General features: G+C 43.0%; 1 protein-coding gene across 5 annotated transcripts; it reads right to left on the minus strand.

Annotated features, from left to right (window-relative positions):
- Window positions 1–2,307: 2,307 nt before the first annotated feature.
- Window positions 2,308–23,158, minus strand: LOC124863729 (tectonin beta-propeller repeat-containing protein 1-like). Of its 5 annotated transcripts, none has more exons than XM_047358181.1 (26): window positions 23,029–23,158; window positions 22,747–22,846; window positions 20,173–20,405; window positions 19,915–20,094; window positions 19,640–19,762; window positions 18,712–18,834; window positions 18,055–18,229; window positions 17,637–17,737; window positions 17,459–17,560; window positions 15,468–15,595; window positions 14,794–15,380; window positions 10,893–11,005; window positions 10,660–10,815; window positions 10,404–10,553; window positions 10,147–10,304; window positions 9,833–9,960; window positions 9,511–9,601; window positions 9,317–9,413; window positions 8,974–9,053; window positions 8,822–8,878; window positions 8,573–8,747; window positions 8,327–8,462; window positions 8,079–8,171; window positions 7,900–8,006; window positions 7,564–7,683; window positions 2,308–3,246 (listed from the first exon to the last, which is right to left on the minus strand). In XM_047358181.1, the coding sequence occupies exons 3-26, from the start codon at window positions 20,395–20,397 to the stop codon at window positions 3,106–3,108; spliced, it is 3,546 nt and encodes a 1,181-aa protein (XP_047214137.1). In that variant the 5' UTR covers window positions 20,398–20,405; window positions 22,747–22,846; window positions 23,029–23,158; the 3' UTR covers window positions 2,308–3,105. The 5 variants fall into 5 exon arrangements, with proteins under 5 accessions (XP_047214137.1, XP_047214139.1, XP_047214138.1 ...); XM_047358183.1 differs by having other exon boundaries at window positions 23,048–23,151; XM_047358182.1 differs by having other exon boundaries at window positions 22,997–23,135.
- Between the last annotated feature and the right edge of the window lie 4,653 nt (window positions 23,159–27,811).

Consider the following 27,811-nt stretch of genomic DNA (forward strand, 5'->3'; position numbering starts at 1 on the left):
AAGGACAGATTTGGTACTCAAACTTTTTTTATGACAAAACGATAAAAGGTATCAAAATAATTCCTTCACTGTGAGTGCCAGCAAGGTCTGAAGATTAATTGGTGCAAATCTCATGTCTCTAACTTGAACTGTTTATGAGAGGCGGCGATTCGAAAACGAGTTTAAGGATTTTTTGCTCAGATTTATTCTGAAATTCCTATAGGTTTTACATTGAGGGTGAGTTGACTTTGCGTTGCTGCCGGGCGTGTTGCGTGAAATCCGTTAGTCCCACATCAATGAGGGTGACATTTTCTGAATCGCGAAAGAGCATCCTACATTTTGATACATAATTTGTGCCAGTAGAGTGAAAATTGAGCGAGTGAGGAGAGTTTGTTTGTTCTTTCTCAGGTTATTCAGAAACCTAGAGCATACACTCTACCAACTGACAAATTCCGCCATAGGATTACATTATAAAATCAAAAACGTCACAAATCTTGCATAAAAGTTGAATCGCGATTGTAAAAGAACTGTAAAAGATATCAAAAAGCTAAATCATTTGAAGATAGCTTAATGTCTTGTGAACATTTTAAAAGTTGAATGGTGTTTCTAGCTGAACGTATGCAGAAGTAGTAAGCTGGGAAAGAGCACAAGGTTTTAGCTGAATTTTGCTGAATTTCCATTCATTTCAATGGAGCAAAAAATTGCACAAAAAGCTGAATATTTGAAGTTACCAAAAGTCATAGCATAATCCTCCAGAACGAGCCGAACGTTTTGATACCAGAATTGTTGAAATCGGTTGAAAATTGTAGGACTAGTTACGAACGGAAAAACGTACGGAAAATATAATAATAAAAATAAAAAAAAACAGAAAAACAATAAGTGAGAATGCATGTATGCATTCTCACTGATAAAGAATAAAGAGAAACAGGATCTCAATAGTGTGAATGCTCAATAATAAAGAGAAACAGGATCTCTATACTGTGAATGCCTTCAGCATTCACACAATAAAGAGAAACAGGATCTCTATTGTGTGAATGCCTTTAGCATTCACACAATTAGTTTTAAGATGTATTATGAAGTGGTCTAATGAGAATAAAGTATAGTCATATAACCACTGCTTTTAATAATGAGGAGTATTAAAGCAGCATATGGGGTACTGGTTAGACATGTCTCGTTTTTCTTACAGGAACAATTACAGCCACTGAACTGTTGAGGAATAAAATCTGTGAGTAAAATGACCACTGGTGTTAGGATGTATTAGCTGGTGCAGAATATTTTTGTTTCTTTTCTAGATTTTTAAAGAATGTAATTTGGGAACGGAGTACAGACTTCAGTCCCACTTAATTTGATTTTGTTTCACCAGGCCCGGTTATCTATATACTTTATATACAGTTGAAACCAGATATTTTATATAAAAACTTCACTGTCTGCCATTAAATCATGCAACACCTTCTTTTTAGCTCAGAATTACTGCATTTCTATTTACTAGATACAATTTTTCTCTTTCCAAATGCATAAGTTTTGAATACATTTCTTTACTATTTGTCAGGACTTTGTTTTGAGCTGAATGACTGGGGCATTATTCAACAAGCTTCTCACAAATGTTTGCTGGTATTTTGCCTCATTTATCCTGACAGAACCCGTGTAACTGGGTCAGATTTTTGAAACTGAGATCAGGGCTTTTTGATGACCCCAATACTTCGACTCCGTCTTAAAGCCACTTCGTAGCAAATTTGGTAGTATGCTTAGGGACACATTGTCTATTTGGAAGACCCATTTGTGCCTAAGCTTTCACTTCCTGGTTGATAGCTTGAGATGTTGCTTCAAATTTAAAATTTGCCTTTTTGATGCTATGTAACCCTGCTCTATGCAAGTAGCTGATTGGGACATCAAAAGATAAGAGCTAGTATTAATATTTGTCTCTTAGGACCTTTTGTCAAGTATGAACCTTCTCCGCTTTGCTCTGATCTTCACGCTCTGATAGCAAACTTACTTTTCAACATGGCAATAGCAGCATCATGCTGTGGGATTTGTTTCTAGATTCGATTTCAAAGAGACAATGACCCAAATCCTGCCATAGAGGAAATCTTGCAGAAACCAACCAGAATGGCAGAGCATAACTATGTTCTGACATTCAAATCCTCTCCGTTTAATGCTTCTGCAAAGAAGAGAAGAAACTTGTCTCCTATCTAAGCTTAAACCTGTCATTGTATTTAAATATTACATTTAAATAAACAACAAAGAAGGGCAAAACATGGAAATATTAAAATAAAATTAGCAAAACTACTCAAATCTAGTTGTTTGGTCACTATAAAGCTCTGTACCACATCAGATGATAGAACAGTACTTTATTTCACATTTATAACACCACTAGTCATGGTGAAGCTAACACCTGCTGCGATGTCAACAATCACGGTCATTGTAGTTTTATGAACGGAGGTGTGCATTAAAAGGAACATTAATTTACTGCAAAAGGGTGGAGAGGTATCCTTTGGTAGTAAAGACCGAGATGTTTCCTTCTGCTTAGTAAAAAAAAAAAAAGCATGTTGTAAGCTCTACAACAGTAAACAGCAGGATAAAATAACAGAAACTAACTTCAACAATGCATAGTAAATGATTTAAAATTGAATGCAAACAGACACTTGATAAGGAAATCACTCAAAATGAGAGTAAAACTAAAAACCAGTCAATTTTAGGTTACACTTTTAAAGTTCATTAAGAAACCAAAGCGTAGCCCTTAAATAAAATCTCACCCTCTTAGGTTTTCACAGGAAGCTGAAAATATGCATACAAGTATTGCTTCAATCCAGTGGTAAGATCAGACATGCATCTGCTTTGTTTTGAAAATAAAAAAGATTTTACAAGAAATCAAAAAAGCCATACAATTTAGGTTTTTGCATACATCACTTTCCTTTACTGAATACTGAAATATTTGTTTTCCCTGTGCAAATCCGCCCTGTAGTAACATTCATCCATCGATCAATTCCAACCGAAGAGCTCAGTCAAAAAGTCAGTTTAATGATTGTGCGGTCCCTTTACGTGGAAGGAATGTGGATTAGGTCCGAGGAAACAAAGGTATTTCCAGGCACGAAGAGGGCTGGGGGCTCAGGAGGGACTGTGGGGGCGCTACACACACACAGCGCTCCCGTTCACCTGGGTTGTAGGTCGCTGGGGGGCCGGGGAGCGTGAGGCGCCCCCAGGAGGAGGCTGGGGGCCCCGAACGGACTCCGATGCGTTTCCCCTCACACTGATGTGCTCCCATCCTCCCTGGAAGACAAAGAGTTGGGAATGATGGACAAACCCTCTACAAAGAGTTCATACACTGCTCAAAAAAATAAAGGGAACACTCAAATAACATCCTAGATCTGAATGAATGAAATATTCTCATTTAATACTTTGTTCTGTACAAAGTTGAATGTGCTGACAACAAAATCACACAAAAATTATCAATGGAAATCAAATTTATTAACCAATGGAGGCCTGGATTTAGAGTCACACACAAAATTAAAGTGGAAAAACACACTACAGGCTGATCCAACTTTGATGTAATGTCCTTAAAACAAGTCAAAATGAGGCTCAGTATTGTGTGTGGCCTCCATGTGCCTGTATGACCTCCCTACAACACCTGGGCATGCTCCTGATGAGACGGCGGATGATCTCCTGAGGGATCTCCTCCCAGACCTGGACTAAAGCATCCGCCAACTCCTGGACAGCCTGTGGTGCAACGTGACGTTGGTGGATAGAGCGAGACATGATGTCACAGATGTGCTCAATCGGATTCAGGTCTGGGGAACGGGCGGGCCAGTCCATAGCTTCAATGTCTTCATCTTGTAGGAACTGCTGACACACTCCAGCCACATGAGGTCCAGCATTGTCCTGCATTAGGAGGAACCCAGGGCCAACCGCACCAGCATATGGTCTCACAAGGGGTCTGAGGATCTCATCTCGGTACCTAATGGCAGTCAGGCTACCTCTGGCGAGCACATGGAGGGCCGTGCGACCCTCCAAAGAAATGCCACCCCACACCATTACTGACCCACTGCCAAACTGGTCATGCTGAAGGATGTTGCAGGCAGCAGATCGCTCTCCACGGTGTCTCCAGACTCTGTCACGTCTGTCACATGTCTCAGTGTGAACCTGCTTTCATCTGTGAAGAGCACAGGGCGCCAGTGGCGAATTTGCCAATCCTGGTGTTCTCTGGCAAATGCCAAGCGTCCTGCACGGTGTTGGGCTGTGAACACAACCCCCATTTGTGGACGTCGGGCCCTCATACCATCCTCATGGAGTCGGTTTCTAACCGTTTGTGCAAACACATGCACATTTGTGGCCTGCTGGAGGTCATTTTGCAGAGCTCTGGCAGTGCTCCTCCTGTTCCTCCTTGCACAAAGGCGGAGGTAGTGGTCCTGCTGCTGGGTTGTTGCCCTCCTACGGCCTCCTACACGTCTCCTGGTGTACTGGCCTGTCTCCTGGTAGCGCCTCCAGGCTCTGGACACTACGCTGACAGATGCAGCAAACCTTCTTGCCACAGCTCGCATTGATGTGCCATCCTGGATGAGCTGCACTACCTGAGCCACTTGTGTGGGTTGTAGAGTCCGTCTCATGCTACCACGAGTGTGAAAGCAACACCAACATTCAAAAGTGACCAAAACATCAGCCAGAAAGCAAAGGTACTGAGAAGTGGTCTGTGGTCCCCACCTGCAGAACCACTCCTTTATTGAGTGTGTCTTGTTAATCGTCAAAGATTTCCCCCTGTTGTCTATTTCATTTGTACAACAATATGTGAAACTGATTGTCAATCAGTGTTGCTTCCTAAGTGGACAGTTTGATTTCACAGAAGTTTGATTTACTTGGAGTTATATTGTGTTGTTTAAGTGTTCCCTTTGTTTTTTTGAGCATATATATATATACACTATATATGTACATATTAGATAATATACAGGTCCTTCCCAAAATATTAACATATTGTGATAAAGTTCATTATTTTCCTTAATGTCATGATGAAAATTTAACATTCATATATTTTAGATTCATTGCACTCTAACTGAAATATTTCAGGTCTTTTATTGTCTTAATACGGATGATTTTGGCATACAGCTCATGAAAACCCAAAATTCCTATCTCACAAAATTAGCATATCATTAAAAGGGTCTCTAAACGAGCTATGAACCTAATCATCTGAATCAACGAGTTAACTCTAAACACCTGCAAAAGATTCCTGAGGTCTTTAAAACTCCCAGCCTGGTTCATCACTCAAAACCCCAATCATGGGTAAGACTGCCGACCTGACTGCTGTCCAGAAGGCCACTATTGACACCCTCAAGCAAGAGGGTAAGACACAGAAAGAAATTTCTGAACGAATAGGCTGTTCCCAGAGTGCTGTATCAAGGCACCTCAGTGGGAAGTCTGTGGGAAGGAAAAAGTGTGGCAGAAAATGCTGCACGAGAAGAGGTGACCGGACCCTGAGGAAGATTGTGGAGAAGGGCCGATTCCAGACCTTGGGGGACCTGCGGAAGCAGTGGACTGAGTCTGGAGTAGAAACATCCAGAGCCACCGTGCACAGGCGTGTGCAGGAAATGGGTTACAGGTGCCACATTCCCCAGGTCAAGCCACTTTTGAACCAGAAACAGCGGCAGAAGCGCCTGACCTGGGCTACAGAGAAGCAGCACTGGACTGTTGCTCAGTGGTCCAAAGTACTTTTTTCGGATGAAAGCAAATTCTGCATGTCATTCGGAAATCAAGGTGCCAGAGTCTGGAGGAAGACTGGGGAGAAGGAAATGCCAAAATGCCAGAAGTCCAGTGTCAAGTACCCACAGTCAGTGATGGTCTGGGGTGCCGTGTCAGCTGCTGGTGTTGGTCCACTGTGTTTTATCAAGGGCAGGGTCAATGCAGCTAGCTATCAGGAGATTTTGGAGCACTTCATGCTTCCATCTGCTGAAAAGCTTTATGGAGATGAAGATTTCATTTTTCAGCACGACCTGGCACCTGCTCACAGTGCCAAAACCACTGGTAAATGGTTTACTGACCATGGTATCACTGTGCTCAATTGGCCTGCCAACTCTCCTGACCTGAACCCCATAGAGAATCTGTGGGATATTGTGAAGAGAACATTGAGAAACTCAAGACCCAACACTCTGGATGAGCTAAAGGCCGCTATCGAAGCATCCTGGGCCTCCATAAGACCTCAGCAGTGCCACAGGCTGATTGCCTCCATGCCACGCCGCATTGAAGCAGTCATTTCTGCAAAAGGATTCCCGACCAAGTATTGAGTGCATAACTGTACATGATTATTTGAAGGTTGACGTTTTTTGTATAAAAAACACTTTTCTTTTATTGGTCGGATGAAATATGCTAATTTTGTGAGATAGGAATTTTGGGTTTTCATGAGCTGTATGCCAAAATCATCCGTATTAAGACAATGAAAGACCTGAAATATTTCAGTTAGTGTGCAATGAATCTAAAATATATGAATGTTAAATTTTCATCATGACATTATGGAAAATAATGAACTTTATCACAATATGCTAATATTTTGAGAAGGACCTGTAGGACCTTGCAGAAGTATGTAGACCCCGCGAACATTTCCACATTTTGTCATGTCATAACCACAGACATCGGTGTGTTTTATTGAGATTTCATGTGGAAGACCAATTCAAAGTAGCACATTCATGGAAAGTAGAGAGAAAGGATAAATGTTTTTTAACCTTGTACAAATAAATGTCTGGAAATGTGCGGTGCATTTGTTTTTAGCTCCCCTAGTAATCCTCTTTAAAAAAAATCTGATTTCACTGCAATTACTGCTGCAAGACGTCCTGGGGTGTTTCAAGCAGCTTTACATATGCAGAGACTGACGTTTTTGCCCATTCAAGCTTTGTAAGATGGGATGAAGAGCGTCTGTGAACATAAGTTTTTAAATCTTGACACAAATTCTCAACTGGATTTAGGTCTGGGCTTTGACTGGGCCATTCTAAAATGAATATGCTTTGAGCTAAACCCTTCCACTGCAACTCTGGCTGCATGTTTAGGGTTGTTTAACTGCTGAAAGATGAACCTCCACCCAGCTCTATCTCTATTGCAGCCTCTATTCCTTCCATGGTTGTCCTGTATTTAGATCAATCCATTTTTCCATAGCCAGCTTATCTGTCCCTCCCTCCAGCAAGAAGCTGCCACCACCATGTTTCACAGTGGGGGATGGTGTGTGAGTAGTTGTAGCTATAGTTTTAGACTGTACGACTAATAGTCCTGTTGATAGTATTCCACCTGAGCTGTGCTCTACAGCTCCCCCAGAGTTACCTCTAGCACCTCAACACACCTACCTGGCCTGTTATGGCCGTGTAGTTAGTTTAGGTGGATTTCATTTAGGGGTGTCCGATTAAAGGCAGTTGTATACAAGCCGAAGCATAACGTATACAATTATTCTCCTTCCACTTCATATTATGCGCTACTTTGTGTTTGTGTTAAAAAATAAAACACATTTTGTACAAGTGTATGACTGCAGGATGAAAGAATTTGGAACTGTTTACAGTACTTTTGCAAGGCAGCATAAATATAAAGTAAATTAGAAAGAGGAAAAAAGGCTCAACTCACTCCTATGCCATAATCCCAGGACAGCCCCTTGGGTTGCATGGGTCCAACACTCAACCTGTGGCAGATGGCTCCAGGAGTCTCAGTAGGAAAGCCTGGAACTCCATCTGCCACGATCCAAATCTTAAAGCAAAAGAAGTAATACATCAAACTTTAGCCTGTGGACTTATTTGACAAAGTCCTTCTTGACATTTTGTAGATAATATGTTTTTAAAATGTAAGTATTTGCTTTGGCACAGGATGTACTCCTCTTGCATGGTCTATAAAACAGTTTACAATCTCAACCCGATTTTCTTCTGCCCACACTTCCTGTCTCCTGCTGGCAGTAGTAACACCAACCTGGTCCAGTGGTCCCACAGACACCTTGGTGACGTTGTTAGAGATGAGCTCCCAGGCAGAGCCCTGAGGGTAGCTGGGCGTGAGGCCCTGTCTGTACCACAGGTTACCTGAAAGACATCAGTCAAAATTATTATTATTAGTTTGAAGATATAAAGCTTGCAAAATCAAACGCAACTCACTGTTTTCATCTACAGCAAAGACGGAAGTCCGGCCGACGGAGAGCTGTCTGAGGTTCTGCCTAGGAGGAGAGGGTATGTGGTACCAGCATTCTCCTACAGAGATAAAAACTCCTGAAATAGTCTGAACTCGTATAGATTTTATTAATGTGTACTGGGTGCATGCACATACATGATTTCTTATTAAATCTTTATTCGTTATTTATCTGGTTTCATTCTGACCCAGTCATTAACTTCCATATCCAACTGACCTGCAGGGTTTTCTGGAGAGACTGATCCTCTGTAAAACACAGCTCCATCCCTCGTGATGGCCCACACCTGATTGGCTCCTCCAATGGAGATGGACTTAAAGGGCTGATCTGTGCCTACATGGAGCCAGGAGCTACCCTGTGGGAACACAAATACTTCAACATGGTCCCCAGAATTTTTCACCCACACACCTATAATTTATAAATGATATATCCTCAGGATGTGATCTAAAAACGCAGATTTCTTACCGCAGGGTTCTGGGGACTCACTCCGAGCCGACATAGAACATCTCCCTTGTCACTGAGAGCCCACACAGGGACCTCCTTCATTTTGCTCTGGGCCAGACATGGCATCAGAGAGATGTCACTTAGATGAATGGGCGGCACCATCTTCCACGGACCTCTCACTGTTATCTTGCACCTCCTGTATTAGGGACAGGCCACTGTTAACGCTGCTGTGGAAACAGTTACAAACTGGAGGAAGGGAAGTGTGTTTACCTTGTCCATCTTCGGCGTCTCACAAAATCCTTCATGGTTTTGTGGCCATGAAATGTCCTGTAGGACAGGGACAAGTAAGACAAATGGGTAAACTCTTTTCAGGTCAAATAAAAAAAAAAAAAAGCACATCTTGAGAAATAGATATTTCGTACGTGGGAAAGTCTGCAGCATATTGCCAGCCTTCTTTGTCCGTTCCTCCAGGAACGGTGAAATCCACAGCCCACTCCGACACCTAAAACAGCAGGTGATGGCAGCACGCAGGAAGCAATCGTTAACATTTTCAAAGGATAAAAAGAAACGTACAGCAAGAATTTATGACAGATATTCTACAGTGGTCAGGATTTAAGGATGAAAGAAAAAACTATAGACAGGAAGGAAGGAAGAATGGATGGATGGATCATCCATGTTAAGACTTTCCCAGACTGCAATGGAATCCAGTTTAATGTCAAACATACTTGAGGAAATTTTAGGAACTAATGCTGGGAGTCCTCTTACCCAGGACCACTGAGGGGAGGGGGGATGCGTGTTGCCTTTGGTGCACTCCTTTAGCCCGCTCTCATCACTCCACATGGGGCGATCGGTAGGAAGTCCTCTGTTGGAGCAAATCATAAATGATCCACTTTGTTTTTTCATTGTCCAAAAACTGTATCGTATGTAAAATAAATGTGAGTAAAACAAATAAGACCAACTTGTCAGTATAACCAGTCATTGGGTTCCATCGCTGATTCTCATATACATGTATACTCCTGACATCAGTCTGCAAGTGCATCTCAGGGTTGACTGCAGCAGGAAACACAAGCACACACAGGATGATAAAGAGTCATTTTCACACACATTGGTGCACAGGCCCCCAAACTTCAACAGACCAAGTAAAAGCAATCCCCAATAAGATGACAGTTAAACGGTAAAAAAAACAAAACAAATTCTCAAACAAATCTTGTTTGATCAAATTCTTGGTGCAGCATTTCTATAAATCAGCAGGAACATTTCTGTCAGCAGGACATGTGTTACCCGGACTGGGCTGCTGCCCAAAGCTCCCGCTGTAGACCCAGGCAGTGCCGTCCCACCCGATGCCCCACACCAGCCCCAGGCTGTTAGACTCTACGCAGCGCAGGTGGCCCGGGATCTGGCGCCAAAACCTGCAGCAGCATACAGGCGGGAGCACCCAGTGTTAGCCGCAGCAGTTAGTACACGAGAGAGAGAGCTATCTGTGAGTCACATGTCATTAAAACAACAAAAGCAAAAACAAATCAAGGCAACAAGAAATCTACTGAATGGCAAAGCAAAGCAGAGGAACAAAATTCACTCTTTGGTATCGGGCTCACATAAGGTCGCAGGGAACAGCGTGAGCCAGAGCCTCCAGGGACAGGGAGGGCTCATGCAACATGATGTCTCCCTTGGAGGTGGTGGACCACAGCGCCTGTCTGGACGGAGTCCCTGCAATCCCTCGACACTCACAGCAACAGCCTGACAACAGGTCCAGCTGACAAAAAAAATGAAAAAGCAGAGAAATGATGTACTATACCAAGCATGAAATACGCAACAATTTCACAAATTTTTGACTGAAGCCAAAAAGTGTTACCCAGTCATTCATATGCTCCTCTGATTGTGCCGCCAAGACCAGCGGCCATCTTTGTTTGGTTCTTTCGGCTGTGTACACTGCAAAGGTGTAGTGGCAGTCTTGCAGAACCGGTACCAGCGCTGTCACTTCATTTATGAACAACTGAAGGTACTAAACAAGCATCACCAATGAGTCAGTATTAACATATTTGGTACTTCATCGTCTTGTTCTTGTTGCAGCCCCTCCTTCTATTCCAGGTCAGAACATGAAAACCAACCTTTTTCTCATCATATTGAGTGTAATAGACGAAGAAGATGCTGTCCTTCCTCCCATCCGACTTGGTGGATTGCTCAAGAGCAACACCTACATCCACCCAGCGCTGCGGCTTCCAGTCTCTCCACCAGCGCAATGCACCTTTACGGACCCACACAGACTAGTAAGGAAACGGGACAAAAAATTAGAAACGGTTCACCCTGAAGCAGAAAGGAAGACAACTTCGATTTAACTTGCGTTGCTTCTCTCCAAAGGTTTCCTGCTGATCTCTTGATGTTCCTGCTGCTGGACCTGCTCTCTCCAGGCTGCTGATTGCACAGGAGTCAAAGACAGGGAACAGGTGAGAGGACCTGACACACAAACACAGAGGCGTAAGAACTCACATAAAGTAAACCATTAACAAGGCTAGACCATGCATTTATATGATTACTTTCAAAAGTCTTGACTCATCCCTCATTTATTTCTATTTTCCTTCCAAGCAGACAGACTTTCTTGTTTTAAACTTCCCTTTGAAAGGTCTTTCAAATGTTTTTTTAGGATATTGGCTACTTTTTCCTATCATTTTCTGTAACTTTTTATATAAATGTAAGATTTGTGACCTGTGACTCATTCAGTTTAGCATGTACCAGCATTGTTTTAGACAAGTTAGTAAAGAACCAACTTCAAACCGGATCTTGCAGCTAGCAGTCTGTCACTAAAAGAGAGAGTTTATTTCTTTTATTTTAGATTAACACCAAAAATAGCTCAGTTTGTAATGCAGTACATGATCAAATACAGTACAATCATTTATCTTAGAACTTCTTCTGTCCTCATTGTGTCCACTTTTATCCAGCTACAAGGACTGGAGAGAAAACAGGTGAAAATGCATCCAAGTTATCCAAACCAAAGCCTTTGAAAACTTCTAACCAAGCCATTTTAAACAATTCCCAGAAAGTCTGATAAAAGATAACAGAAAGCATGTCAGCTGCTAAATCTTTGTTTTTAGCTAGCTGCAGCTAACCACAAAATTATTTATGCCCTTTACAGATTAAGATTTAAAGTTATGTTTTAATTTTACCAACATCTTCTGTCTGGATGTAATATTTTGGAGTTGGAGTGACCCTCCAAGAGTCCAGACATGAATCTGATGGAAAATCTGTGGAGGGGGCTAAAGATTAGGGTGATGGCAAGGAGACCTTCCATCCTCAAAAAGATATGGAGGTTATTACCAAAGATAAATTATTAAAATACCAGGGGAAACACGCAAAAAGCTGCTAAGCAATTATAAGAAGCGACTGAATACTGCAAGACCAAAAATAACTTTTCCATTGGTTATTGAGAAGGGTATAAAAAGGTTTCAACCTATTTTATAAAATGTAAAAAAATGGATACATTGCTTGATTATATTTTGACAGGTGGTATCAGAAACAAAGTTCTTGGTTAAATGAAAATACTTTTTTATCCAAATCATGAAGGGGAATAACATGGGCTTAACAATTTATTCTATATGAGTCGTCAATAACTCCTGGAGGCCCCCTGCTGGTCAGGGGATCCCAAGCCATCACTTAGTTGGCTTTTTTGGTTGTTTTTGTTATTGGGGAGTCACCTCCCATGGTTTACTCCACACCTCAGGAATCTGCGCAAGGACAAGGAAGAAGCTCACAGCAGTGGAGATTGGGCGCGGTGCAGGCAGGCCAGGAACAAACTTACAAAAGAGATCAAAGCAGCTAAGAGAAGCTACAGTGAGAAGCTGAAGAACAGCCTTTCTACTGGTGATGCTTCGGCTGTATGGACTGGTCTGAGAAACCTGACTGCCTACAAGAGCCCCTCCACCCATCCTGAACAGAGTCCTCGACTGGTGAATCGTCTGAATGGCTTCTACTGCAGACATGACAAGAAGCCATTCACACCTCAAATCATCTCCTCTACATCCCATTCAGGAACAAGTTCTTCCCACAAAGCTACCAACCCCCTACCTTCAGCTCCTCTGCCTGCACTAAAGATCTCAGAGGAAGAGGTAAACAGGCTCTTTCAGCGCATGAAAACAAAGAAAGCTGGAGGACCTGATAACGTCTCCCCATCATGCCTGAAAGCCTGTGCACATCAACTCGCTCCGATCTTCACAAGGATCTTCAACAAGTCACTGGAGAAATGTGAGGTCCCCTCCTGCCTCAAACGATCCACCATCATCCCGGTGCCCAAGAAACCCACCATCGTAGGGTTAAATGACTACAGGCCTGTAGTCCTGACGTCTGTGGTCATGAAATCCTTTGAGCGGCTGGTGTTGAAGCACCTGAAAGACATCACAGGCCCCCTGCTGGACCCCCTGCAGTTTGCTTACCGAGCAAACAGGTCGGCAGATGATGCTGTTAACTTAGGTCTACTCTTCATCCTGCAACACCTCGACCACCCAGGGACGTACGCCAGGATCCTGTTTGTAGGCTTCAGCTCGGCCTTCAACACCATCATACCAGACATCCTCCACCAGAAGCTCACCCAGCTCAACGTCCCAGCCTCCACCTGTCAGTGGATCAACAGCTTCCTGACGGACCGACAGCAGCAGGTGAGACTGGGGAGCATCTTCTCCCGATCCAGATCAATAAGTACTGGAGCCCCCCAGGGGTGTGTTCTATGTCCACTCCTCTTCTCTCTGTACACAAATGACTGCACCTCATCGGACTCGTCCGTGAAACTCCTTAAGTTTGCAGACGACACCACTGTCATCGGACTGATCCAGGACGGTGATGAGTCTGCATACAGACAGCAGGTGGATCGGCTGGTACACTGGTGCGGTCAGAACTACCTTGAACTGAACCCACTCAAGACTGTGGAAATGGTGGTGGACTTTCGGAGAACACCACCCCCATACACCCCCCTCACCATCCTCAACAACACTGTATCGGCCGTGGACCACTTCAGGTTCTTAGGAACCACCATCTCTGAGGACCTGAGATGGTCTTCACACATAGACACTGTTCGAAAGAAGGCCCAGCAGAGACTGTACTTCCTGAGGCAACTCAAGAAGTTCAACCTTCCACAGGAGCTGCTGGTCATCTTCTACACTGCCATCATTCAGTCTGTCCTGTCTTCATCCATCTCAGTGTGGTTTGGATCATCCACAAAACAGGACAGGTCCAGACTGCAACGAATAATCAGGACTGCAGAGAGAATAATCAGGGCTGACCTTCCCTCCATCCAGGACTTATAAAGGTCTAGGGTCAAGAAAAGAGCTGCTAAAATCTCTGCAGACCCCACACACCCTGCACATAAACTGTTTAGAGTTTTACCTTCAGGCCGCCGCTACAGAGCACTGTTTACTAAAACCAGCCGCCACAGAGACAGTTTCTTCCCCCAGGCTGTTTCTCTGATGAACATTCAATAGAGTACAGAACAACAGCATACAGATGTTGCAAATGCACCTTTTTATTTATATATGTGTATATTTGTATATTTTATATATGTATATTCTGTAATGCAAAAACAAAAACCAGAGAGCAAAGTGTACCGGAGTCAAATTCCTTGTTTGTATGTACGAACTTGGCAATAAAGTTGATTCTGATTCTGATTAAGATTATCATACATTACATGGTCATATGGTAAAAATGACAACAGAAAGGCCTGGGCTGTGACAATCAAAATTTGAGTCTAAGTTTGTGATAAGATGCTTAAGGTGCACACTGTACATTTTATTGTAAACTTTTTGAGTTCTATTGTGGTGGCTAATCAGAGTAAAAGTGGGGTCAAATGCAAATGTGCACCACTCTTTTCAGATGTGTTTAAAAGAACACAGAAAATCCTGTATCTAAATTGTTTATATATAGCTTAAAATATATGTGCTGAATGTTTTGTTTTAGGAACCTTTTGGTTAAATTGGATTTCATTTAGGGGTGTCAGAGTGAAGGGTAATGAATACAACAAACACCACCCTTTACAGATTTTCATTTGCAAAAATAACGTATATCCTTTTTTTTATGCATGCCACAATTATGTCACATTTTGCGTAAGACTATTGCATAAAATCCAATTTTGTGGTTTAAAGATGAGAAAATGTGGAAAGGTTTAATGCTTATTTGTAAACTTTCCGATTATCATATTAATAATTTCTATTGATTTCACTATCCCACCATCATATAGCCTCAGAAACTGTTTGTCCATATACCTGTAGGACTGAGCCAGCTGATCTGTGAACTTGCATCCACATCGCATCCTCCACCAGAAACCCAAGTCCACACTGGTCCGTCCTCTTCCCCGATGCCCTGTGAGTTCTCAAGGGTTCCCAGGACATCGCTCAGCGAACGCCCTGCTGCCTGTGCACCCCGGGCCGCCTCTGCTCCTTCGAGGTCCACGTTCATAAAGGGGATGTCATGCCCTGCGGCTGGAAGGGTGGGGAGGACCGGAGCTGGAGGTAGGTCCACGCTGCCTTCCTGCGGCATCTCTGTGATGGACGGCTGTGTTGATGTTGTTTTGTCACGGTCAGAGACCAGACTGTTGATAAAGCTGTCGCTGGCTGGGATGAAGGCTTTTGGAGCATCTTGCTGAGGGGTTGAGGAGGGTTCATTTACCTCCTGGGGAGGTGCCGATGTGTCGGTTCCCCCCAAAGAGACAATAGAGGAAGCTGCTGCCTCCAGTATTGGAGCAGTGCTGTGCTCTGAGTTAGTTGGACCCAACTCAGAGTCTAAATCAGTGCCACTTGGGGCAGAACCTTGTGAGGCCTCAGTTAGCTGGCCACTAAATTCACACTCATCCCTTATGAAAACACAAAGAGAGTAATAAGGGGTTGATTAAAGTCAGGTAGGAAGAACTTGAGACTTAAGCTGATTTTAATGTACAGACCTAGGTGGAATGATCTCTTTATTACTGCCCCACTGGGCAGAAACAGGGATCCAGCCATTTCCACTGGGCTCAGACTGGGTCACACCCACCCTAAAATACAACCCACGATCCTCACCAACGGCCCACACCTAACAGACAGAGACAAGAAGAAATCAATGTGGATGAACAGCATTAAAAAAACAAAGGTGGTACATTAGCTGTAACTGGTGTTCTTGATTCATTCAATTCACCCTCAGTTAATCCCAAAAAATCCAAACTAATAAGACTATTTTCATTCCTTTAAAGACCAATCAGAGCAGCTGTTACTTTATAAGGCCATATACTGTAACTCGGGCTCTGGCTCCTTAAGCTATCCCTGTGACTGCAACCCTGAAACATGAAATATGGGACATGATGATGACGCCTTGGCCAGCTTCTAATTAGGGGGTCTCCCATGTGGAAGGCCAGTGGGAATACAGTCTGGGGATATTTAGGGCTGGACCCTGAGGTGTGACTACTGCAGGGACATTGGCCACGATGTGCTTGTGTTACAGTGCTGCTGATGGGCAGGGAGGCCGAGGGGTTGGAATGAGCGAAGGAGAGGTGGGGGGACAGAGGTGGGAGGAGGTGGGAGGTATGGGTTTGCAGCGCAAGCAAAGTCTTCAGTAATGAGACATGGAGCAAAGAGTTTCTGCTGCTGATCTGTCCTGAAACCAGATCCAGGCAGAGGGCGAGATGGATCGGGCAGCGGAGAACCGGCTCCAAGCACAGTTCAGAGTGGAAAGAGAAAAGTTTTATTAAACCTTGAAGGTTAGAAAACGTATAAATATATATTCAAAATGCTTGATAAAAGTATTTTGGAACCTCTATTATAGGAACATACAGAAAAGAAGTACCCAAGATTTTATTTGACAGCAACACAACGTATAGTATAATTGTAAAATAAAATCAAAAGAATCTGTTTAAAAAACGTTTTTCTAAAAACAAATCTGATTGTGAAGTGTGGTGTGAATTTCTATTCAGGCTTTCTGAGTTTCTAATCTTATAGAACCACAGTTCGCTGCAGTTATAGCCATTACAGTCTTTTGCCGTTTGTCTCTCCCATCTGCAGACAAAATAGTAATTTCAATCACTCAGACTGATTGGAGAGCTTCAAAGGTAGCAAAAAGACGGTGAATTCGTGGCGCAACACTCAAACAGGTTTTCTCCCAGGACTGCCCAGTATTTAGCTCCTTCCATGTCCCCATCAATTCTGCCCAGTTTCCCTGTCCCTGCTGAGGAACAGCATCCCCACAGCATGAGACTGTCAACACCGTGTTTTACTGGGGGGATGTTTAGGATGACGAGCAGTGTTAGCTTTCAAAAAGGTCTATCTTGGTCTCATTTGACCAGAACAGTTTCTTCCACACGTTTGCTGTGTCCCATGGCATGACTCAGATTGTCTTGAAACTTTAGTCTCCATGAAGTTTGCAAAGTAAAGTTGAAAATTGATCAGGAAGCTCCAGCTCTACCTGCTTTTGCAAGTTGCATGTCCTTCCGCTGTGGAGCCCCTGATTCAGCGATTGTTTGTTGAAGGTGTGCATAGTGCCTTGTTTTTATTGACTATATGAGAATTATTCTGGTTGCCTTTCAACAATGTTTTTTTTTTTCGTGCCACTCTAGATTTGTGGAGTAAACAACTAATACTTGTCCACCGCTTCTGCTGTGTTGCTTTGACGCTAAAACTCAAATTAATTATAATGACTAATAATTATGGTATTACAATTGGTTGCACTGTATTGATTTAGGGATGTCAGAATAAAGAAGACTGAATAGAAATGTAAACCACAATTTTCGGATTTTTATTTAAGAAAAAAGTAAAAAAATAAAATAAAAAAAAGATTTTCTTTTCACATTCTAATTTTGTGCTATTTTGTGTTGGTCTATCACATGAATTCCCAATTAAATACTCTGAGGTTTGTAGTTATAATGTGAAAACATGTTTTGACAACTGCATAAAAATCTCCCCTAACCTGGTCACTGAGTCCCACGTCCACCATCATCATCTCCCCCCCAATACTGATCCAGCCAGTGCCACAGGGATTGTGGGAGTTTATGCCACGCCTGAACCACACCTGGGCACACACAAACACTCAGCAAACAGGTGACCCACAACCGCTCAGATCATTTTAAATGCTATCACAGGTTTACCTTATAGTCCTTTGTGACCACCCACACAACACTGACTCCGACAGCCACGTGAAGAGCCTCCACCTCCTTTGAGGGCGATTCCACCTCCAACCAGGAGGTACCTGACAGAAGGAGAACATGCACAGCACTAAACTATGATGTTTTGTGTAAAACAAGTTTCTTCACAAAACCAAACAGCTACATTTAGCTGCACTTAAAATTACACGAATCAGTCAGTAATTACTAAGCAAAAAATTACTTATGATAAAGTACTTCTAATAAATGATCTGAGGATACGAACTGCTGAACTTTACTTAACAACAGCTACAAAATTCATAGAATTAAACAGCTGAAATGACTATTCCTAAGATGACAGGACAAGGAGAAAAAAAAAAAAAAACGGGATCAGGGATGGACTTTGTGCCACCGTGATGCAGACCTGTTGGGCTATCAAGACTGAGGCCTGTACGAACCAGCAGGTTTCCATCCCACAGTAAAGCCCACAGAAGGTCGCCAGGGCCGACTGATAACTGTGCCACTTCTTTAGGTACTTCCACCTCCTCCCAGCTGGTGCCCTCCGGCACACGGGGGTGGATTCCCTCCCTGAACCACACCTGTATGGCACAAATCATCTCAATAGATCGTCAGGTCAGATAATCATTAGGAAAACTGTATTTAGGCATACAATTTTAATCCAACAAGTATATGTTGCATTTTAGCAAATAAACTTGATCTTTTTAATAGTGCTAAATCAATATCTTTAGCACTCTTGCCATCTGAATAATTGTGTCAGAAAACCTTTTAGTTTGCCTTGCTGTTTATATGAAGTTGTGCTGCCCTCTAATGGCCATAGATGTTCATTAAAGTGATTTCTCACATTTAAAAATCTCTGGATGTGCTGATATAACGCGGCAGAAAATACTGCAAACTACAGTAAAACCTGACAGTGAACCAAAACGTCTTAGGGATGATCATAAAAATTATGTATCTGACTAAAAACAAGTACTGAAGCTTTGTAGAAAATCTGATTATTTCCCTTAAGGTTAAGAGAAGGTATCTTCCAGACACAAACTTCAGCTGTGACTTTCTGACTGACCTGCCCTTGCTGTGACACGCTCCAGAGGTATGGATACCTCCCAGACTGGTCGCTCATCTCCCAGCCACCACAGCTGATGTCACAGAGCGGCAGGGGGGGCTTCCTAGGATTATCCAAAGGGATCTGCAAGGAAAGAGCGGTGATGGTTTTAGAGAGCAAATTAACTTTGACTTACAGTCGTCACAAAGACGTTTTCTTGGTATGCAAATATCCACATACCAGTAGGTAAAGTAGTATGACAACACTCCCAAAATTTATTCCGTAAACTTCTTAACTATTTTTTTAAGTGCCTTGCAAAAGTGTTCACTTCTTCATTTTGTCATGTTACATCAGCAACATTCAGGGCATATTATTGGGATTTTATGAAAGATGACAGAGCCTTAATCTGAGAATCAACCAAGAGGCCTATGGTAACTCTGGGGGAGCTGCAGAGATCCACAGTTCAGGTGGGACAACCTGTTGTCAGGACAAATATAAATCATGCACTCCATAAATCTGACCTTTATGGAAAACTGGTAAGAAGTTAGCAATAGGAGGTCCTATTTAAAGTTATGTAGGCGACAGAGCCAACATTTGGAGGAAGGTGCTACTAAGTATTATTTCATTAAGGGGCAGAATCTAAAATTATCTGCTAAAAGCTCTTAAAACCATGAATCATGTTTGTTTTTCACAATAATGCTACATTGTCTATCACATAAAATCCCTAAATTGCTGCTTGAGATAGTAGGCTTTCCAGTTGTAGGTTCTCTATTGTAAGCATGAATCTAACTGGCCAGATTCAAGGATTATAATGTGAAAAGTATTATTAACTATTATGTTTTCTGGTCAGACAACATTACCTTCATGAATGGCCCTTTCTGCTCTCCTTTTCAGACATTTTAACAATAGTGAAAATAGAGAAATAGAGAGCAAGTGGTGCATGGTAAACCTTTGCCCAAGTGCCTTGTGCTGTGTATCTTCTGTAACGGATCCATCGTCTACGACGGACACAGGAGTTCCACTTCTTGTCTGGCGAGAAGTTGGCCGGAAAATCGACGGCATACTCCCAACCCTACAGAGACAGAAATAAAATGCTTGATGCTGACCAGAAATCTTCCTCCTCCCATTTATTAATCAAATAACTCGCAAAGAGGAATAGATAAAGAGAAAAAAATAAGCTATGTGTGAGGAAAGAAAATGTTTATGGTCTGAGGAATTTCTCACCCCAGTCTTGCTGGGTTCTCCACAGCTCTGATCCACATACCAGTCACCTTCCCACTCCCAGCTCCGTGAGGGCAGCTGGAAACTGTGGAGCGGCTGTGGATTCATCCCGGTGATATCGCTCCAGGGCCAGCGGTCGGTGGGCAGCAGCACGTCCGTGAAGCCATCCACTGGGTTCCACCTCTGACAGTGAACACATAGGAAAACTCTGAAATGTAGTATTATTGAGATAAAACCACCATGCTCAGTTTTTTCTCTGACCTGGTTCTCATAGGTCTCCTCCCGGTAACGGAGGGAAGTCTCACTAGGCATTATGTTCAGATAGATGTGGTGATCACAGCCGATGCCCCAGCAGCGTCCCTTGCCTGCAGTGACACGCTTCAGCTCCAGCAGCATGTCGTCAGCTCGGACCCAGCGCTGGCCAGCTGTGGAGAGGCTGTACACTCTGCCATACACATCCACGGCCCACAGCAGTGTGATAGGCATGGTGGCTCCTAACAGAGACAGAGGACAGGACTCATTTCTTTCTGCTACAAACTTTAGGAGTGCGTAATTAAAGCTTGACAATGTGATAACATGGGATTGCTGTGAGTTACACACTCACTAGATCTGCTATAATTAAAATTTGGCTGCAGAAACTTTAAAAATATAGCAATAACAACATCTTAACATTTCATGTAGCAATTTTGAAGTTCCTGTCCGTCTTTGTTTGGCAGCATTTGACAGAAGCACATTCCCTCTTTAGCTGCCATTTGATCTGAGCTTAAAGAGCAAATACCTCTTCCTAGACTTAGTTTAGTAAAACTGCATGACATTTTAATTTATTTACATCTTATTTACTTCAGTAATGCTCTTGTTTTATTGTCTCTTTAATATATAAACACATCCATGACCAGAAGTGGTCATCAGCAAGCTTGACAACATAATTTAGCTTCCAAAATTTAACAAGATGAATCAAAGTTACAAACTGTTTTATAATACAGATGCCTGCCTTCGCCACCCATAAAGCTACTCTTGGTTCCTTAAGCTTCAGCAAAATAAATTTTTTAAATGTTCTGTACCAATCCATGCAGATGCATAAAAAATGCTGACCAGTTCCTAGGCCCAACATTCTGGAGGAAACTTTGTCCTATTAATAACATCACAAAATGCTGACACAAGGATGTAAAATCCTTTATGCAAGGGCGCCCCGCAGGAAATTTTCACAGGGGGTGGCTAGGCAAGGAACACTAATAATCTTGGGGTGGCACACTAAAACAAAAATCTTAAAACAAAACAGACTTTCTGGAGTTTTTTTAAGCTAACACCATGTATACAGACAGCAGGGGGAGGTGGTACAGGCTGAGAATGATTATACTCTTGCCTCGTCAGCTTTACAAATTTAGAGATGGAAATTTCTGATCCTTCTTCTTTGTAAACGAGCTTAAGCTTAATTTTAAGGGCGCCCACAGATTCTTGAATGGATTTAGGTCTGCATTTTGACTGCATCATTCTAACCCATGAATATGCTTTGATTTAAACCACTCCATTTTGGCTCTCATTGCCCTGCTGGAAGGTGAACCTCCATCCCAGTCTCCAGTATTTAGCAGCCTCCAACAGGTTTTCTTTCCTGTGTTTTGCTCCATCCCTCTTCCCATGAACTCTTACCAGCTTCCCTATTTCTATTAAAGAAAAACACTCATACAGCATGATGTTGCCACTGTGCATATTGTGTTTAGGGCCATATGCAATGTTAGTTTTTTTAATGTAGGTGAATAAGTTACAATTTTAGCACTTTCCCCATATGTTTTCTTGTGTTCAAAAGCGATTTATTATGGTTTTCATCAAGCCACTCCTCCATAAAAGACAGGTTTGGGGAGTCTACAACTAACTGTTGTCCTGTCAACAAGTTCTCCCACCTGAGCTGTTGATTTGTGCAGCTCCTCCAGAGTCATCACTGGCCTCTTGGCTACTTCTGTGACCAATGCTCTCCTTCACTGGCCTGTTAGTGTCCGTGGGTGAGCAGTTGTGCCACAGTGCACTGTGAGATGCTTAAAATTGGGATGTTGTCTATAATCTAACCTAGCTTTAACCTCGGTTCTCCACAACCTAATCCCTGACCTGTTTGCTGTGTTCCTTAATCTTCATGGCCCTGGTTGGTTACTAATGCCCTCTAACAATACTAAAATTAATTTACAACACAGGTGGACACTAAATATTTTATTAGGTGTCTGACAGCAATTGCTTGCACTGGAAATCATTTAAATTAGTACCACACCTCAGAGTGAATAAAACTTTGTATAATTTCCCTTCCAATTCAAACGGCTTTTGCAAGGCACTGTGTAAGAAAAAAAAATAAAAATCAAGCTCAATTAAGGATAAGTTTTGAATTAACGTTGTCTTCAAGAAAACAGCATAGCTTTGTAGAATGTTTTCTGAACACCTGATATAATGTCGACATTGATTAATGAACTAATTAGTCAATTAGTTAATAAATTAAAAATGAGTGTAACTAAATTATTATTAACAATAATATCAACGGTGTTTTTGATCAAACAATTTGGTTATATTTTGAAATTCATCACCGGAAGTCAAACTTTTACTTTGACGGGCGCGCTTGACAATTCCCTTATCTACTGACTAATCCGCGAGGACGCTAACAATCACTATGGCAAAGCTAGCCTTATCTGTTCTTTTAGGCCTTTATTTCTTTGTTTTAAGAGAGTAATAAACACATTTAAATTAAACTATCAATATCGGAAAAGGACTGCATTTTGGACTGAATTTATTTATATTCACAGTAGTACAGCAGGAATGTACACACAGTAGAGTCTGGCGTGTCAAACAGGAGTATACCTGAATATTTATTGGATCCGATGCGCGGTTGTCATGGGAAATAGCAACAGCGTCATGACATCAGGTGCGACAGCAGATGCTGCCATCTCCGTGACCCATCCTACGATACATTCAAAGACAATGTTTAATAGCACCAAGCGGATAAATGTAATGCTAAGATGCATGAAAGTACAGATTGACTGAAAATGCCGCAAAGCGGGATAAGCAGTTTGTATCTACAAATCAACCGGCTGCAGTGAGATAGCCTAACCTGCAGGGATGGTCAACAACACATTTATTTACGCATGCTCATAAAGGACACCTCTGAGAAGCAGAAGATAATAAAAATCTAGCGCCATTCATCCACATAGCCGCATTTATTTCATATCGTGGATCAGAGGATTGTCCTGTGCAACAGAGTCCACAACAGGAAATGGCGGAAGTGCTGTTTTGATTGGTGCATTGATACAAGGCTGCAGGAGTGTGGGATCCCTGTCTCTGATTGGTCCAACCCGAAGGCCCTTGGTATTTTTTACCCTCTCCGCTACTGACCAGCGGGATTGTTTTAATAATTTTTTCAGCGGCGGGTTATCAATTATTAAAGCTAAAGGTTTGGTGACAGATGACACGACAGTGTCATAAAACACCGCAACATAAACAAACACCAACTACTTTAATTTTATCATCAACATTATAGGGATTGTATCATAAGATTCTATAATGTTGCCATAATTTATTGCAAAAAATATTTTCAACATAGCATTAATGTTTACTGTTCCTGTGTGTATCATGTGAGTAACGCCAGACTTAGTCACAAGATACATCTGATGGATATTTACTTATTTAAAAGAATCAGAATCAGCTTTATTGCCAAATTTGTACAAACAAACAAGAAATTTGACTCCGGTACACTTTGCTCTCTGTGTTTTTTGTTTTCGTTTTTTTTATGCGTTATAAGATATATAAAAGGGTTAAAAGATAATCTATTTACTATGAAGGTTTAATCTGAAATAAGTTGGATAGCATGACTTTTAAGAGCTGTCATTTCCTCTCATAAATCAAGTCTATTGAAGCTTCTTCATACCTGGAACATACCTGAGAAGGTGAAGTTGAATACAGAACGTTTAAATAAAAGGACACAAACAAGTGTGTTGTCAGTGTGTTGTCAAGCAGGCTGTCATAGTTTTTAATGTATAACTTCTTAGTTGACAAAATTACTTGCAAGTTTAACCATGAAGTGAGTTTACTGTAATAAAAACAAGTGTTGTTTCTGTCCTAGCATTAACAGAATAAAAACTTGTGGAATGTTAAACCAAAAGTAACAAAAAATAAACTGTTATTAGAGATTATTAGCGCCACTACAGATTAAAACTATTATATTTATGTGCACTCTCCTTTAGCCATTGAAAGTTTCATACTTTTTAAAGGTTCTTTCAGTCACTCTCACCCTCTGAATTAATCAAGCATGTTCACCTAGAGATGTTGCACATTAAGGGTTTGTAAAAGTGTCAGTATAAACCGAGTTGGAGATCTTTTAAAAAGGGAACAGGCTGTTTATTATGCGATGTTGTCCTCTGTGATGAATAGGCAGGAGCTGCAGTGTGCTGCATGCAGCAGGATATGGCAAGCTGTTTCAGAATCAGAATCAGAATCAGAAAAGCTTTATTGCCAAGTACGTTTTTGGATACAAGGAATTTGTTTTGGCGTGTATTTATTTAATATCCTTTATTATTCTGTGGCCATGCAGTCCAAGATGTGCATTTTGTTGCATTATTTGAACATCTCACTGCATTAGTTAATCAAACAATCTTACTAGTGCTTTATTTTTGTGGATTTCAGTGGCATGCCCACCCAACTGTGCTGTGGAAATACCCCTGCATGTTCTGTCGCACTTACATGTTTCAGATTGTCACACAAATTTTAACAGCACACAGATACCCTGAGTAAAAACAAAAAGTAGTTGTCATATAATGTTTTCATTTATTAAGGGAATAAAGCTATCTAAAATAACTTGGCTCTATGTAAAAAAGTAATTTCCTCTGGCTTGTGCCACCCTTGCCAGCAACAATGCCGTTAAGCATTTGTTAGGATAAATACAGTGTTCATGCCTGTGAGTTTGTTATGATGAACTGTTTATTTAGATGCATGTCAATACCTGTCAAATAATGCTCTCAATTTTGTGTACCCGCATGTACAATGACAATAAAGACCTATTCTATTCTATTCTATTCTATTCTATTCTATTCTATTCTATTCTAAAGATATGATCTTGTTCTGCTAAAATCAGTAAGCTCTTGAGTAATCTAATCTAATGTTTTGGAAATGTTTGTTTCTGAGACATCAAATATAAGGTTTATAAGAATAATGACGCCTAAACACACACCTAAACTAAATGTATTCTTAGTACCTAATGACATCACATTGGGATGACTTCTGTGTGCTGGTTAATGATGACTCAGAAGAAGAATAAAGGCAGACAGAGATAAGAATGGGCTCACAGACACGGAGATCCATTAAAGACATTTAGCCTCAAATGATAATTTTGGGCTCAGTCACCCTACAGATTTGGTTGTGTTGTTTTAATTCCTTGCAACTCTCTTTTTTGTTAACTATATAACCTCGAATTCGACTTATCCAGTAAGATAATTTCTTTTGCAAAGTTACAATTTGGTTCTAAATTCTAAAGAGAGGAACCACATCAGTGAAAAGATACTAGTGAAACGACCTTGAGGCCAGGTTGAACAGATGTGTTTCCACCGACCATTATGCTGAGAGATCGGACATTCAGAACTGCAGGTCCAGGGACCCAATGGGGTTTCTTCAGAAATTACACAACAAAACCCAGGTTAGGAGTAATGTGTCTTATCAGTTTATCTAAGGCTGTTTTACCAGCAATAGAACCTGCTAGGTCAGAGACCTCTCCCCAACCCGAAGGCGCAGGGATACGACCCTCTCATCCACTGGGGTAAACCCCAACACGAGACGGCTGAGCTGGGGGGCAACAAGCAAACCCACACCAGCCCACCACCTCTCCCCGTGGGCCACTCCAGAATAGAACAGAGAAAAACCCCTCTCAAGGAGATGGGTTCCAGAGCCCACGCTGTGCGTGGAGGCAAGCCCGACTATTTCTAGTCGATATCTCTCGACCTCCCGCACAAGCTCAGGCTCCTTCCCCCCCAGCGAGGTGACATTCCACGTCCCTAGAGCCAGCCTAAGCATCCGGGGATCGGGCCGCTGAGGTCTCCACCTTCGTCCGCCACCCAATCCTCTTTGCACCGGTCCCTCACGGTTCCCCCTGCAGGTGGTGGGCCCACTGGGGGATGGCCTCGCGTCTCTCGTTCGGGCTTGGCCCGGCCGGGTCCCACAAGGAGCAACCCGGCCATCAGGCGCTCTCCGACGAGTTCCGACCCCAGGCCTGGCTCCAGGGTGGGACCCCGGCTCCGCCGTACCGGGCGACGTCACGTGCCTCGATATTCCTTCATAAGAAGGGGGACCGGAGGGTGTGTTCCAACTACAGGGGGATCACACTCCTCAGCCTCCCTGGTAAGGCCTACGCCAGGGTATTGGAGAGGAGAGTCCGACCAATAGTCGAACCTCGGCTTCAGGAGGAGCAGTGTGGTTTTCGTCCCGGCCGTGGAACACTGGACCAGCTCTATACCCTCTACAGGGTGCTCGAGGGTTCATGGGAGTTTGCCCAACCGGTTCACATGTGTTTTGTGGACCTGGAGAAGGCATTCGACTGCGTCCCTCGTGATGCCCTGTGGGGGGTGCTCCAGGAGTATGGAATCGGGGGCCCTTTACTAGGGGCCATCCGGTCTCTGTACGAGCGGAGCAGGAGTTTGGTCCGCATTGCCGGCACTAAGTCGGACCTGTTCCCGGTGCATGTTGGACTCCGGCAGGGCTGCCCTTTGTCACCGGTCCTGTTCATAACTTTTATGGACAGGATTTCTAGACGCAGCCAAGGGCCGGAGGGGGTCTGGTTTGGGGACCAGTGGATTTCGTCTCTTCTTTTTGCGGATGACGTAGTCCTGCTGGCCCCCTCTAGCCAAGACCTACAGCATGCGCTGTGGCGGTTCGCAGCCGAGTGTGAAGCGGCTGGGATGAGGATCAGCTCCTCCAAGTCCGAGGCCATGGTACTCGACCGGAAAAGGGTGGCTTGTCCTCTTCAGGTTGGAGGGGAGTTCCTGCCTCAAGTGGAGGAGTTTAAGTATCTCGGGGTCTTGTTCACGAGTGAGGGAAGAATGGAGCGGGAGATCGACAGACGGATCGGTGCGGCTGCCACAGTAATGGGGGCGCTGTGCCGGTCCGTTGTGGTGAAGAGAGAGCTGAGCCGAAAAGCAAAGCTCTCAGTTTACTGGTCGGTGTACGTTCCTACCCTCACCTATGGCCATGAACTTTGGGTCATGACCGAAAGAACGAGATCCCGGATACAAGCGGCTGAAATGAGCTTCCTCCGTAGGGTGGCCGGGCACTCCCTTAGAGATAGGGTGAGGAGCTCGGCCATCTGGGAGGGGCTCGGAGTAGAGCCGCTGCTCCTCCACATCGAGAGGAGCCAGTTGAGGTGGCTCGGGCATCTATACCGGATGCCTCCTGGACGCCTTCCTTGGGAGGTGTTCCAGGCACGTCCCACCGGGAGGAGGCCCAGGGGACGGCCCAGGACACGCTGGAGGGACTATGTCTCTCGGCTGGCCTGGGAACGCCTTGGGCTCCCCCTGGAGGAACTGGAGGAGGTGTCTGGAGAGAGGGACGTCTGGGCGTCTCTGTTGAGTCTGCTGCCCCCGCGACCCGGTCCCGGATAAAGCGGAAGACGACGAGTACGAGTACGAGTACGAGAACCTGCTAGGTCTGAAAGTGCATTTTATGTGTTTCCCCAAATCTCCACACAGTAATTCAAGTATGACATCATTGAACAGTATAGGATCTTTAGGGATTTTGCCAACACTGCAATACTCTTTGCTAGTTTTGCTTTTATATGTTTAATGTGAGGCTTCCAGCAATCATTACATATATTATTCACAATTACTTGTATTAGATTCATTATATTTAATTTTCCAAAACGTATAATCTGTGTTTTATATATTATTAC

The sequence above is a fragment of the Girardinichthys multiradiatus genome, chromosome Y, assembly GCF_021462225.1.
Source record: "Girardinichthys multiradiatus isolate DD_20200921_A chromosome Y, DD_fGirMul_XY1, whole genome shotgun sequence".
Lineage (NCBI taxonomy): Eukaryota > Metazoa > Chordata > Actinopteri > Cyprinodontiformes > Goodeidae > Girardinichthys > Girardinichthys multiradiatus.